Source organism: Lepus europaeus, chromosome 4 (assembly GCF_033115175.1).
Source record: "Lepus europaeus isolate LE1 chromosome 4, mLepTim1.pri, whole genome shotgun sequence".
Taxonomy (NCBI): domain Eukaryota; kingdom Metazoa; phylum Chordata; class Mammalia; order Lagomorpha; family Leporidae; genus Lepus; species Lepus europaeus.
In genome coordinates this window covers 42,735,663-42,748,523 of record NC_084830.1, presented here as the reverse complement: position 1 = coordinate 42,748,523, position 12,861 = coordinate 42,735,663, and the positions used below count along the sequence as shown (strand labels likewise).

The 12,861-nt window shown below is 51.7% G+C and overlaps 1 protein-coding gene across 1 annotated transcript in view; it reads left to right on the top strand.

The window, feature by feature from the left end:
• SPAG1 (sperm associated antigen 1) overlaps positions 1 to 12,861 on the top strand; it is a 102,011-nt gene that overhangs the window by 87,699 nt on the left and 1,451 nt on the right. The window contains exons 15-19 of the mRNA XM_062189863.1: positions 1,509 to 1,675; positions 4,439 to 4,571; positions 6,450 to 6,576; positions 11,518 to 11,682; positions 12,445 to 12,816. Of these exons, the coding sequence (XP_062045847.1) occupies positions 1,509 to 1,675; positions 4,439 to 4,571; positions 6,450 to 6,576; positions 11,518 to 11,682; positions 12,445 to 12,816 (964 nt within the window). The remainder of the gene's footprint in view (positions 1 to 1,508; positions 1,676 to 4,438; positions 4,572 to 6,449; positions 6,577 to 11,517; positions 11,683 to 12,444; positions 12,817 to 12,861) is intronic.

Sequence of the window (12,861 nt, the reverse complement as noted above, 5' to 3'; positions counted from 1 at the left end):
CTTTGGGGTCGTTCCCAGCCATCGGCTTCTGTGAGCAGGGCTGCCGTGAGCACTCACGGGCCAGCTTTGCTCGCTTGCCTTCAGTTCCTTTTGGGGATATACCCGGAAGCAGCATGGCTGGGTCCTTTGGTAATTCTGTCTTTAAATGTTTGAGAATTGTATGATAGTTTTCTGTGTATTCAAGAAGGCTCTTCTATGTCAATCAGTCATTTTAAAATTGAAAATGGTTCTTGCTGATACGTTTCCCAAGGTTTGGAGGCTTCATCTGGTTTCTTATCTAAAGTTTCTATTTCAAAATTTTCACTGTTCCTTTTTTGTGAATCCCATATTTTTGCTTTCCCCATCTATTCCAGTTCATTATGGGAAATTAAGCAGCAGCAGCTGATTATTTTCATTTAAACACCTGTGTTTATTTTGGTCTATCTTCCATTAACCGTATTCCTCTCTTCCCTCTCCAGGAAAATTAATCTGTTAAATTTCCCTGCATAAACTTATTTACTCCCTGACAACACATCATCTCTTTTCTGCTGCTTCTTCCTCCCTCCCTGCTGGGAATACAGGCTTTGCTTAAAAATTCTTTTTTCCAAAGCTCCTTTTTCTCCCACGGTAATGGGTGGTTATACATTCACTAAAAAAAATTTTACACTAAGATATGAGATTTCATTATAACCAAAGGTTGCTGTTGAAACGTGTTTGAAGAGAGTGTAGTGCGTTGTATTTGTGTGTTTGTAAACAAACATTTTCCACACAAAGAATATGTGAGACCACAGAGGTGGTCGATCTGAATGCATTTCACCAGTAAACCCTCTCCGTCTTGGGAAGCATCTTTTATAACCAGGGTCATCCCAGAGGTGTAACTGAATTTGGTTGTTAAATCTCAGTGTGACATCTCGTGTGTCCAAATAGTGAGAGTGGAGGTCAAGGATGCCAGTCTGAATCTTAGGCTATTTAGCCAATGTCATTCATTCCTTCCACGGCCCTTGGAGAAAATGCCAGGGGCCTGTTTTTCATCTTTACTCATGAAAACAAGTGACGGGAGATGCCAGAATTACAAGGGGAAGGGGTATTTGAGCCACATGTAAACACTGTAATGGCCAGCCCTCATCCATCGTGGTCCTGTCTTCAGCCACGCTCCTGTCTGTTTTGGACATAGAAATTGCAGAGTACTTCTGATTGTTGTCATGAGCCACACACTGTTGTTTTAGTGGCTGTATTAAATACCACGGGGACATTTCTTCTCTAGGCCTCTTACATTTTAGTGTTATATTCCACTTTCTCAAAAATGGAAATTTATTGTGTGTCTAAGTTACAAACTTTTTAACAAATTACAAATTAAAGTTATTAATACATTAAAAATGTCTTAATTTTTATTTTGGCTAAAATATGGTCTAAGGTTACATCCTTTATGGCAACTTTTTTGAGTCCTTTTGAAACTGTGTTTGTGCCTGTGCAAGCTGTACACATGTGCAGATCACGTGGTCGACGCAGCAAATGCATGTTCTCTTTAGAATCACAAGAATCCTAATGGAGCTGGATGGACCCAGCTGGCGGGAGAAGCTGTCGCCCATCCCTGCCGTGCCCACTGCTGCCCCAGTGCCAGGCTGGCGCCCTGCCGCAGAGACGACCCCTAACCAAGAGGGAGACTTCGGCAGACCCCGCCCGCCGGGCAGCACAGGTTCGTTCCCGCCGAGGTCGTCCTGGGTGCTGCGTGTGCGTTCACAGTGCCGTGCAGATGGGAGCACGTGCTCTGGCGTCAGACCCGGGTTGAAGCTGATCCCTGCTCTCCCTCTGTAGCTACATGGTCTTGGGGGTTGCTTCATGCTCCCCATGTCCTCATGCATATGAATGAGGGGGAATATTAATAACCATCTTGGGGTGTGGGGCATTGTTAGGAACAAGTGGAGCTACGAGGGATCTTAGGAAAGTTCATGGGTAACGAATATTGTGGAAAAAACTGTGCATACGTTTTCTTGTGTACCACACTTTCAGTTCTGTTTTCCATGAACTTTTTGAAGTATGCGTGGATGTATAAAATAGTAGTACACCGGCTGACTGTGTCAGCCTATGGTAACCTCTTACGAAAGGTGATGTTAGTAGTAGTGTTAAGAAGAAGAAAACAGAACTGAGTAGTATATGCCTCTTCAGCAGACCATGTGTATGATGAGGCTAAAGGAGAGATTGATGTGTTTAATAAAATAAAACCCCATATTATAAATCTAGCAGGTTCTGCCTCACGCCTTTTATCACGGTTGGCATTCTCATCATGGCTGTGCCTATAGTGAGTCTTCAATCAATGGGAATTTACTCCTGGTTTCTGCCTTAAAGCCACAAGCCCTTGGCTCCTGTAGGTTTGGGAACGTGCCGTGTCCCTAGCCCGGGCTTTGTCTGGCAGGGGCCTGGAGGTTCCTGGCCCACGATGCCCGACTTGCTGGGGTGGGACCGTTGACCCTTGGTTGCCCACAAAGCCCAGCGGGGAATGCCTGCCACGGCTTCCAGACGGCCCAGCAGTCCTAGGAAGTGGCGGGGCCCTGGCGCCCATGACGCGTGGGGCCTGACCCTAAGCATTTGCTTGGTGAGGGGCGGCTGTCTCAGCTCGCAGACCTCACGCAGAGCTGTGCGGCAGCAAGTAGGCAGCGCGAGGATGAGTGAGAACGGACGAAGACGCTGGAGGGTAGATGCTGGACGGCAGTGTTCCGGCAAGTCGAGGGACACAATTCTCTGTGATATTGTTCTGTTTTAGACTTTGTATGCCAGGATCCCAGGGAAGTCTCATGTGGCTCCGTGGTTGCTGTGAGACCTTTTGAAATGTGAAACATAGGCAGAAATATTCTGTGACTTGAAATAAAAGAGGAAAAATTAACTTTGTGCACAAGGACAAGTAAGATCATTTAAATTGCCAGTTTATATTACAAATTCATTGCATCAGAAGATTTTTTTTTTTTTTTTAGATTGCAGTACTTAAGGTATGTTTCAAATTTTAATTTATGGACTTTTATTATACATCAAGTTACTCCATAGGGTAATGTTATTACATAGGTTTGAAACCTTAAGTTTTAATACTTCCTGTGTGTTTGAAAACTTGGATTTGCAAGTTCAACCCTAAGGGGCACTATTGGTTCACACAACTGCAAGGCCCCAGGCTACGGCAGAAACGAGAGCAGTAGCCGGCACAGGCATCACGTCACACACACTGGTGTGCCAGGGGAGGGAGACCCCTGGTGTCCTTGGTGGCATTCGGTTAATAATGGGGGAGTCTGTTGCCCCCAAGCCCACCCGCTGTCCTGTTGGTCTGAATTGGGCCATGTGCCTGCTCCCGAGCCAGTCTCTTTGATGAAGTAAATGTCACGCACTGATTGGCTTTGGCCTGGCTCCCTGATCCGTGGGATCAGCCTCTCCCAAACACGTGGGCTGAACAGGTGGTAGATGGAGCAGGGCCGGCCGTGCTCACTGTGACATCATAGGAATGTGTTGTGAACAGTAGGGGCCCTTGGGCTGCAGGTAACAGAAAGCCCAGGGTCAATGGCTTAAGCACAGAACTGCCCACTGGCGCTGGCAGAGCACAAGTCCCCACGGCTGGCTTCAGGACCCAGAGGCTCTTCTGTGCTGTCCATCCCGGCCTCTCCCTGGCTCCATGGGCCTCATTCTCATAGCTCCTGCTCTTGCCTTAAAACAGCCCAGGGCATAGAGGGAGAATTACTGCTGCGAATCTGCCACAGAAATCTTCCTGTGTTTGACCGGCTCTCCTAGCCCGTCCCTGCCCACTTGGCTTATCATGCTCAAGGGAGCAGGAGGTCCTGACTGTGAGGGATCACCACGCTGGGCTGGGCTGGGCTGGACTGGGCTGGCAGTTGCTTTACCTAAAACACAAGGAGCAGAGAGCAGAGGAGGTGTGACCCCCGAGGGAGCTGGGGCTGCCGGGTAGATGTCCACCTCGGATGTGTTCATGACCAGTGCAGTAGTTCCTGAGCCGGCGCTGTAGATGTCGGCATCTGTGTTTTGTAGATTGCTCCTGTGATAGCTACAGCGTAGCCTGAGCCCGGAGTGGCCCGGGGCTGCTGGGGAAGCGGGATAGGCCTCGGTGGGAACCGAGATCCCAAGAAGTTCCCAGGAGCAGCCATGCTGGAGACGGGTCCTGCTGTGCTGGGGCGCTCACCTGGCTCGGTTCTGTCTTGGGGGTGGTTCTGGCCTCTTCCTAGTTCCAGCCTCCAGGGGAGCCTAGCAGAACTGCTGTTGTGTTACTGCCTCGTTAGAATGTAGCAGTCTTAGAAGGAGGTCCTCATCTTTGCTTACAGCCAGTTTCAGATCGCTGCCTTTGGACTGACCTTGGTTTGTTTGTGGTGCTTGGTTCATTGTGGAGGCTGTGCTGCAGCCTCCAGAGAGGTGCTCACCTGAACCCCTCCTCTGGTTTTTTTTCTTCTTCTCATTTTTGGTCCCCTAGAGGAAAGCGTGTTTAAAGCCATGAAGGAGGAAGGAAATCGGTGTGTAAAGGACAAAAACTACACAGATGCCCTCCGTAAATACAGCGAATGCTTGAAGATCAACAACAAGGAATGTGCCATATATACGAACAGGCAAGTCCTGGCTGGCTTTTCTGTATGGTGCCGAGGTGGACATGAATAAGATAATCAGTCGCCAGAGTGCCTCATCTTGGTTCCAGGAGTTGATCCAGTAGGTGGTCCTCAGAGGGTGCTGTGGGAGAGGAGTGGGGCGGGAGGGGGGCTCGGAGGGGTTGGAAGCAGGCGGCGGGCATGGGACGGGGGCTCCGGCTCTGCGTCACCAGGTTCCTGCAAGCTACCGGGGCGAGTGCCGGGCTGCTTCGGTTTCCTGCTGTCCGGCCTCGTGGCAGCCGGCTACAAAAACATGGTGCCCTACGGGAGGAGCAGCAGCCGGCAGCCTTTCAAAACGGGCTCTATGGAGTGACGCCCTTTTCCTTCTCTGTGGAGGAAGACGCTGGCATCTTTCATCGTCATTGGTAGGAATGGGCAGGTTGTTCTAGAGTGCTACTCAGCTGCCATTTTAGTAAGATTGATCATGTGTTTATTTGAAAGGCAGAGCATCAGAGAGGGGGGAAAGATTTAGAGAGAAAGATCTTCCAACCACTAGTTCACTCTCCAATTTGCCACAACAACCAAGGCTGAGCTAGGTCCAAGCCAGGAGTCTGGAACTCCATCTGAGTCTCCCACATGGGTTGTGCAGTAGCAGGGAGCTGGATTGGAAGCAGGGCAGCCAGGATTTGAACCCATGCACCCTGATATAGGCAAGCAGCATCTTAACTGCTGTGCCAAATGCCTGCTCCGTGGAACTTCTCTTAATTCGCCGAGAGCATCATGCTCTCCCCCTATGTGGGGCTGTGCACCTGCTGTTCCCCTGCTGTGCCCTTGGAGAAGTCTTGCTTCACACTCTGGATTTCTACTTAAATGTCACTTCTTCAGGGAAGTCTTCCCTGACTGCCCCAGCCCTCGCTCAGCCCCGCCAGATCTGCGGCTCTCCACTGTGGGCACCAGAGCGTCCCTTGCAGGTTTTAGTGTTTGCTTTTGATTGTCTCCTGGTTCCTTTTGCTGGAGTGCATCTTCCTTGAGGCCTGGGACTGTTTTGTGTGCAGCCCTATCCCCAGGGTCCTAACTTCATATACATTGGAGTCAGATGCTACATTTTTGTTGAAATAGCTTTGGTTTAGCAACGGATTTTTTTTTTTAAAGATCATTTATTTGAGGCCGGCGCTGCAGCTCACTAGGCTAATCCTCCGCCTTGCGGCGCTGGCACATCGGGTTCTAGTCCCGGTCGGGGCACCAGTCCTGTCCCGGATGCCCCTCTTCCAGGCCAACTCTCTGCTGTGGCCAGGGAGTGCAGTGGAGGATGGCCCAAGTGCTTGGGCCCTGCACCCCATGGGAGACCAGGAGAAGCACCTGGCTCCTGCCATCGGATCAGCGCGGTGCGCCGGCCGCAGCGCGCCAACCGCAGCGGCCATTGGAGGGTGAACCAACGGCAAAAGGAAGACCTTTCTCTCTGTCTCTCTCTCTTACTGTCCACTCTGCCTGTCAAAAAAAAAAAATCATTTATTTGAAAGAGTTACAGAGAGGGAAAGATAGAGGCGAAGAAAGTCTTCCATTTCGTGGTCCACTCCCCAAATGGCCACAATGCCCAGGGCTGGGCCAGATTGAAGCCAAGAGACAGGAGTTTGATCTGGGTCTCCCATGTGTGTGCAAGGGCCCAAGCTCTGGGGCCATCTTCCGCTGCTTTCCCAGGTGCATTAGCAGGGAGCTAGATCAGAAGTGGAGCAGCCGGGACTCAAACTGGCATCACTGACGAGAGTGGCTTAACCCACTACGCCACAGCACTGACCTCTAGCAACAGACTTACCGAGGCAATTTCTGGTGTCTCTGAGCTGTCTGGATTCTCAGACCTGCAGGCTTGACCCTTCCTAATACCGGTTCCGTTCCATCACACAGAGCTCTGTGCTACCTGAAGCTGTGTCAGTTTGAAGAGGCAAAGCGGGACTGCGATCAGGCACTGCAGATGGATGCCGGGAACGTGAAGGCGTGCTACCGCCGGGCGCTGGCTCACAAGGGACTCAAGGTGAGGACGCCGCCTCTTCAGGGCACATGTGCGCTTCAGCCCGGGAGAAACCAAGTGGTTTTCACGAATCTCAGGATCCCGGAGTGGGGCTGCGGCTGTCCTGGGGTCTAAGCCTACTACTATATACTACCCAGCCCTGCCGCCTGGAGTGGACCTCAGGCCTCTCCCTGCCTCTGCTGTGGGGCTTTGTCATTTCCAAGGTAACTTCCTGCTTGCAAGTTAGGGTTTAGGGTCACGTGTTGCTTCCCGACGACGGGGTGTTCTGAGCAGTGTCGTTAGGTGATTCCACTGTGTGAACACCACAGAAGGGGCAGCTACGCACCTGGGCTCTAGGAAGACCTCAGCGTCACATGTGCATGCATTTTCTACAGTTTCCTAGGAGGTATTCCTGGCGACAGTAGGTTCGCTTCAGGAGTAAGGACGTTTTGTTACTGAATTAGTGCAAGCCTGCAATGATGGCACTGGCTCTCGCAGTGAGGACAGGGGAAGGCATGCTAACGGAAGAGCGCCACCCAGTGGAAGTCGGTGGCGGCACTTCACAGGGCTGGCGGCTGCCAGTGGGCCAGGCCTTAAGCTGTGATTGGCCAGTGACATTCCTCTCTGAAAAACCACGTCAGTAGTGTAGCAGAAAAAGGGTGTTGTGCCATTACCTTTCTTTTTGCAGATTCCTCTGCATGGGAATATTAATAAATGGGCACCTATGTAGAAAATACCTCCTCCATGAAAAACTAAAACACATTGGAAAACGCCATTGCCCCAAATGCTATTTGCCTAAAGTCAGTTTTATTAAGGTCTGGTTTGCACTTTGTAGGTCACTGACTCTTGATAAGTGTATATCCCTGTAGCCATCATTCCATTCACAGTAAAGAACATCTGCATCTCTAGAAAGTTCCCTGCCCCTTTGCAGTGTCTCCCTCCCTCCTGCTCACCTGCCCCGTGGCAACCAATCATTGATTCCACCAGTACAGATCAGTTTGCTTCCTTTGGACCTCAGCATCACCACATAGAACGTGCTCTCTCCCTGGCTCCTTTGACTCAGCATAATTTGAACACCCATATTGTATGAGTTTCAGAACCTGTTCATCACTGAGTTTTTTTTTTTTTTTTTGGACAGGCAGAGTTAGACAAGGAGAGAGAGAGAGACAGAGAGAAAGGTCTTCCTTTTTCCGTTGGTTCACCCCCCAAGTGGCTGCTATGGCCGGAGCGCTGCAGCAATCCGAAGCCAGGAGCCAGGTGCTTCCTCCTGGTCTCCCATGCGGGAGCAGGGCCCAAGCACTTGGGCCATCCTCCACTGCGCTCCCGGGCCACAGCAGAGAGCTGGACTGGAAAAGGAGCAACCGGGACAGAATCCAGCACCCCAGCCGGGACTAGAACCCGAGGTGCTGGCGCCGCAGGAAGAGGATTAGCCTAGTGAGCCGTGGCAGTGGCCCATCACTGAGTTTTATGAATCTACCACACGTATTCACCAGCTGATGGTTTTCAGTTTGGGGGTGTTATGAACAAAGTGACTCTGACATTCCTGTGCACGTATTTCATGGGCTTGTTCCCAAATCATACAGCCAGAGGCCAGGGGCAGGTTGAATTTCATCCTGTAAGTGATGGGGACCCCATAGAAGGTGGATCAGAGGGGACTGTTTGGAGCAGGATGGTGGGAGGGCCCCAAGGTGAGAGGGGATGCCTGAAGGCAGGTAATGGCACAGGAGAGAGGTGTGTTTATTGGCTAGAGCTGCTGAAACAAAGCATCAGGAACTGTGTGGCTTAGACAACAGAAACTGATTTTCTCAGTTCTGGAGAAAACCAGAAGTCTGAGATGAGGCCAGTGCTGGTTTCTTTGGACGCCTCTCTCCGTGGCCTGTAGGTGGCCACACTGTCATGTCTTCACACGGGCTTCCCCGTGTGTACCTCCAGCCACATTTCCTTTTGCAGAATGCCAGTTGTACTGGGTCAGGGGCCAGCCCTATGAGCTCCTTGAACTCCATCACCTCTAAAGTCCACGTCTCCAGTGGATACAGTCCCGTCCTGAGGTCCTGAGACTTAGAACGTCAACGTGCAGACTTGTTGGGGGGTGGGGGTCAGCCCACACTGGAAGCGAGGGGGCCGACTGGAGGCTGGGCTAATGGTAGAAGCTGATGGGATCCAGTGAACAGCAGAACACACAGGGGCGATGAGGGGGGCAGATCCCAGGGCTCAGGCCCAGGAGGCTAAACGGCACAGGTGACGGTGGGGGGCGTTCAGGAGGAGGAACAGGCTTGAGGAAGAGGCGGAGTCCAGAGTTTGAGAGAATTCTTCTCAGCCCACGCCCAGGGCTGACAGGGGAATAGCTAGGTTTTCCTGGGAGGGGGTGGTCGTGCAGTCGCATGCGTGTCTGACGCGGGCAGTCTGTGTACACCAACACACTCATGTGTAAACCTCAGGTGAGGAGTTCCTGGATGGCGGTGGCGGCAGCACGAATGAAGACAGACTTGGGACACTTCCTCCACTCTCTGAGCTTAGTGATCTGAGCACAAGGGTAGATCTGCATGACTCACACGCTGACTTCTGTCCACACGTAGCGCAGGCCCGCCTCATGCTGCCTGTCTCTCTCCATCTGCTGAGCTGACTCAGAGTCGGAAGGTGTACTCAGTGAGACTGGAATGTCATACTTCCAAGGGATGAATTCTAGAAATGGTATCACGATGCAGACAGATAATCCCAATTATGAGTAATCCTGTTAGCTGATGAGGCTAGTGGCTTGGTGTTGGGGGCTGATTTCTTATAGCTTGATTTACATGTCCAGTAGTCTGAGCTGTGTGCCAGGTGAATTCCATTTCAGAATCTTCAAAGACTGCTTACTAAATGTGGGGGGACTGGACCCTGTTTGCCCCCGAGCCTGTGCTGAGGGAGCGGCGTCGGGTGACCGGGGTTCACCAGTCGTAGCAGGTGCACTGCCTGCGGGGTCCAGCTGCGCACTCTGCTCCCATCTTTTGTTTCCTAGCGGCTCTAGTAGGTGGCTTGTGTGTGCTAGTTGTAAACACTACAGGCTTTCCTTCACGCATAGCTGTTTGGGAAAGGTAACAATTTGCCTTCATTACAAATTATTGAGCTTCATTTATGTGCTGGGCACTGAGGGTACAGAGGCAAGACATGGAGCCCCTTAGGGATTATTTCCAGCTAACAGAGGGTACTATGAGGCCAGAATCGTCAGGATAATTTCTTATAATTACTGCATTTATGGTTTTTGCATATCTGTTTTTTAAAAATTTATTTATTTGAAAAGCAGAGTTACAGAGAGGCATATGCAGAGAGAGACAGAGAGGTCTTCCATCTGCTGGTTCATTCCCCCAGAGGGCCAGGAGCTTCTTCTGGGTCTCCCATGTGGGTGCAGGGGCCCAAGCACTTGGGCCATCCTCCACTGCACTCCCGGGCCACAGCAGAGAGCTGGATGGGAAGTGGAGCAGCTGGGATTCCCATATGGGATGGTGGTGCTTCAGGCCAGGGCTTTAACCCGCTGCGCCACAGCGCCGGTCCTTTGTCTGTCTATGAATGGTAAATACTGTCAGACACGTGGGATTATAATGTATCTTTCTAAAAAGGCCTGCTGCTGGGCTGCGGTCAGCACCGTGGAAGGTCCACACTTCGTCCTTAGGCTCTGCCCCTCCAGCTGCACGGCTCGTTTCTCTCGACTCTCCCTTGTTAATACCCATCTCTGCCCCTGCCTTTCATCACTGTGCCAGCCCATAATTACTCTATTCACTTTTCCCCTCGTCGGATGTAACCTCCTGCCGCGGTGTGGTCCAGCCATGGCGGCCTGCTCCCGGCACAGGCTCAGTGACCATCTGTGAAGGGAGTGAACGCGGCCCCTGCTCTGCCGCCGCCCTCTCTCGGCCCTCGCCTGCCCCCGTGCTACTACCCGACTAAGGGTGCTGAGCAGGCAGGGTGCTGCTTAGGCCAAGGGGGTGATGGTGGCCGCTCCTGTGGTGCTGGGCTTCCGTTTCAGGATGTGTCCAGAGCTCACGGGTGTTAGCTCCGCCTTCTGGGCACTTCCGTCTCCTCCCTTTTTAAGAGGGGCCGGTAGAGGTTAGGGCTTGCAGGGCCGACGTGGGAGTAGAGCGCCTAGGCTGCTGCAGCCACGTGCCCATGTCACATGGTATCTGTTACTGGAGGTTCACCGTGCACTGTCATGGAGACTCCCTCAGTTCCAGCACACTTGAGGCTGTCTCTTAACAGTGTCACCTCTGCTGGATGTGATGTGGTGTCACAGTGAGACCCTCCGGAGTGTCGCAGGACCACTGGCTCACCTGCTGTGTGGCTCAGCCCCTGGTCGTGCATACAAGGGGTCCCACTTCATTGCAGTTCTTCACCTCCTCACAGTGTGGGTTAATCGAGGGGGAGGTCTGGCTAGTGTTTCTGGGAGAGGGCCTGTCAGGGAGCGGCCACTCTGCGGTGTCTCGGTAACCTTAGATTCCTCTTTGCAAATTATTTTCTGACTTGTGGAGGACTGATTGCCGGCTCTAGCTCCTCTTGAGTAGTGGTCAATTCTGAAGGGTTTAGTGGAACGTGAGTTCACAGTGGCACTCCCATTGGTGTAGCCACTTATGGCTTGAAGCCACTCATTTGTGGATTCCTTGGCCGAGTCTTGTGAATCGCAGAGTGTCTGTCCTCTTACAGGTGAGAAAACTGGGGCAGGCGCTAATGCAAGATGCTCATTCTTCCATTCGCTCCGCAGGCAGGTGCCTGCCACACGAGGCTGTGCTGATCCAGAATCGAGCTTTCCCTCGCCGGGTTCTGTGCTCTGCCTTGGAGAGGATGTCCCCTGGGTGATGGACTATCACCCGGGTGCATCTGTTGGAAGCCCTTGTGCACATTCTGCGTGACTCACGTCCTCGCTCACCCCCACTCAGGGTAACTCAAGTCCCAGCCTTGTATTTATGGAAGTTATTTTTGCTGTCTTCCCACTTCCAGAATTATCAGAAAAGCTTAACTGATCTCAATAAAGTTCTCCTACTAGACCCAAATATTGTTGAGGCAAAGATGGAACTGGAAGAGGTCACCAGATTCCTTAATACTAAGGATGATGCGGCATCACTCAACAAAGGCAAGGAGAGGAAGAAAATCGAGATTCAAGAGGTATTTGTAACTGATTATTACTGCAAGTACTCTTTTGGGGCTCCTATACGAGACTCTAAGGTCATACTCCTCAGAGTTCTACATCACTGAGAAAGTTGTAGCTAGTGACAAAGACGACACTTCTTGCAGGGAGAACGAGCCACTGTATTTCCCTGCGCAGGCGCACAGGCCGTGCTGGCAGTCTCCGCCCACCCGCCATCGGGTCAGTGATTCGCACGGCTTCCACTGCAGGGCAGCCCTGGGACTCCTGACACACCTGACTGGGTTTCAGGGGCCCTGCAGGCCACACCCCGTGCAGAGTCTCCCAGACGGACTCAGACCTCAGCACTCTGAAACTGACCTCCTCAGGATCTAACCTGCCTCTGTGACTACAGATAGCACCCGTGTTTCCCGTGGCCATTAGTGAGGACTGTCAGGCCCTGGACTCCTGGACAGTCCTCAGTGCTAATATCCCACCCCGGGTCTGGTGCTTCCCCTCTGAGGCCAGGAGGCGAGAGGAAGCTTTTTCCCTTAAAGGAGAAACACCTGTGTTAAGCGATCAGGAAATAAGAGTAAATGCAGTATTTTCATAACAATTATTTTATAGGCCTTTATTTCCTGCAACAGTTCCAAAGACAAAATTTTATATTTTCAGTGTCAGAGTTTTTAAAAACTTTACAGGGGAATACTTTTATGAACTGGATTCTTACACCCCAACACTTCTCTTCCTAAAGAAATTACTTGGGGGTCTGTGTGGTGACTGCTGCTCTGTCCCTCCTGCAGGTGACTGAGTGCCATGCCAGGGAGCCCCAGCCAACCAGGGAGGACGTCCTCGCCGACACCCCGGCTTCCGAGCAGGGCGAGGACTGCAACGGGCCGCTGGAACACTCGGAAGAACTTCAGCTCGCCAGACCGCACAATGCCTATGAGTTCGGCCAGGCCATCAACGCTATCAGTCTGAGGAAAGATAAGGCCGCCTGTGCGCACCTGTTAGCCTCCACGGCACCGGAAGAGCTGCCCACGTTGTTGAGTAACAAACTTGAAGGGGATACGTTCCTCCTCCTGGTTCAGGCTCTGAAGAACCATCTCATGGATAAAGACCCCTCCCTGGTCTATCAGCACCTTTTATATCTGAGTAAAGCAGACAGGTTTAAGGTAAGTGGCAAATTGTTTTAGTAAGAGAGATTTTAGGAGGTTTCT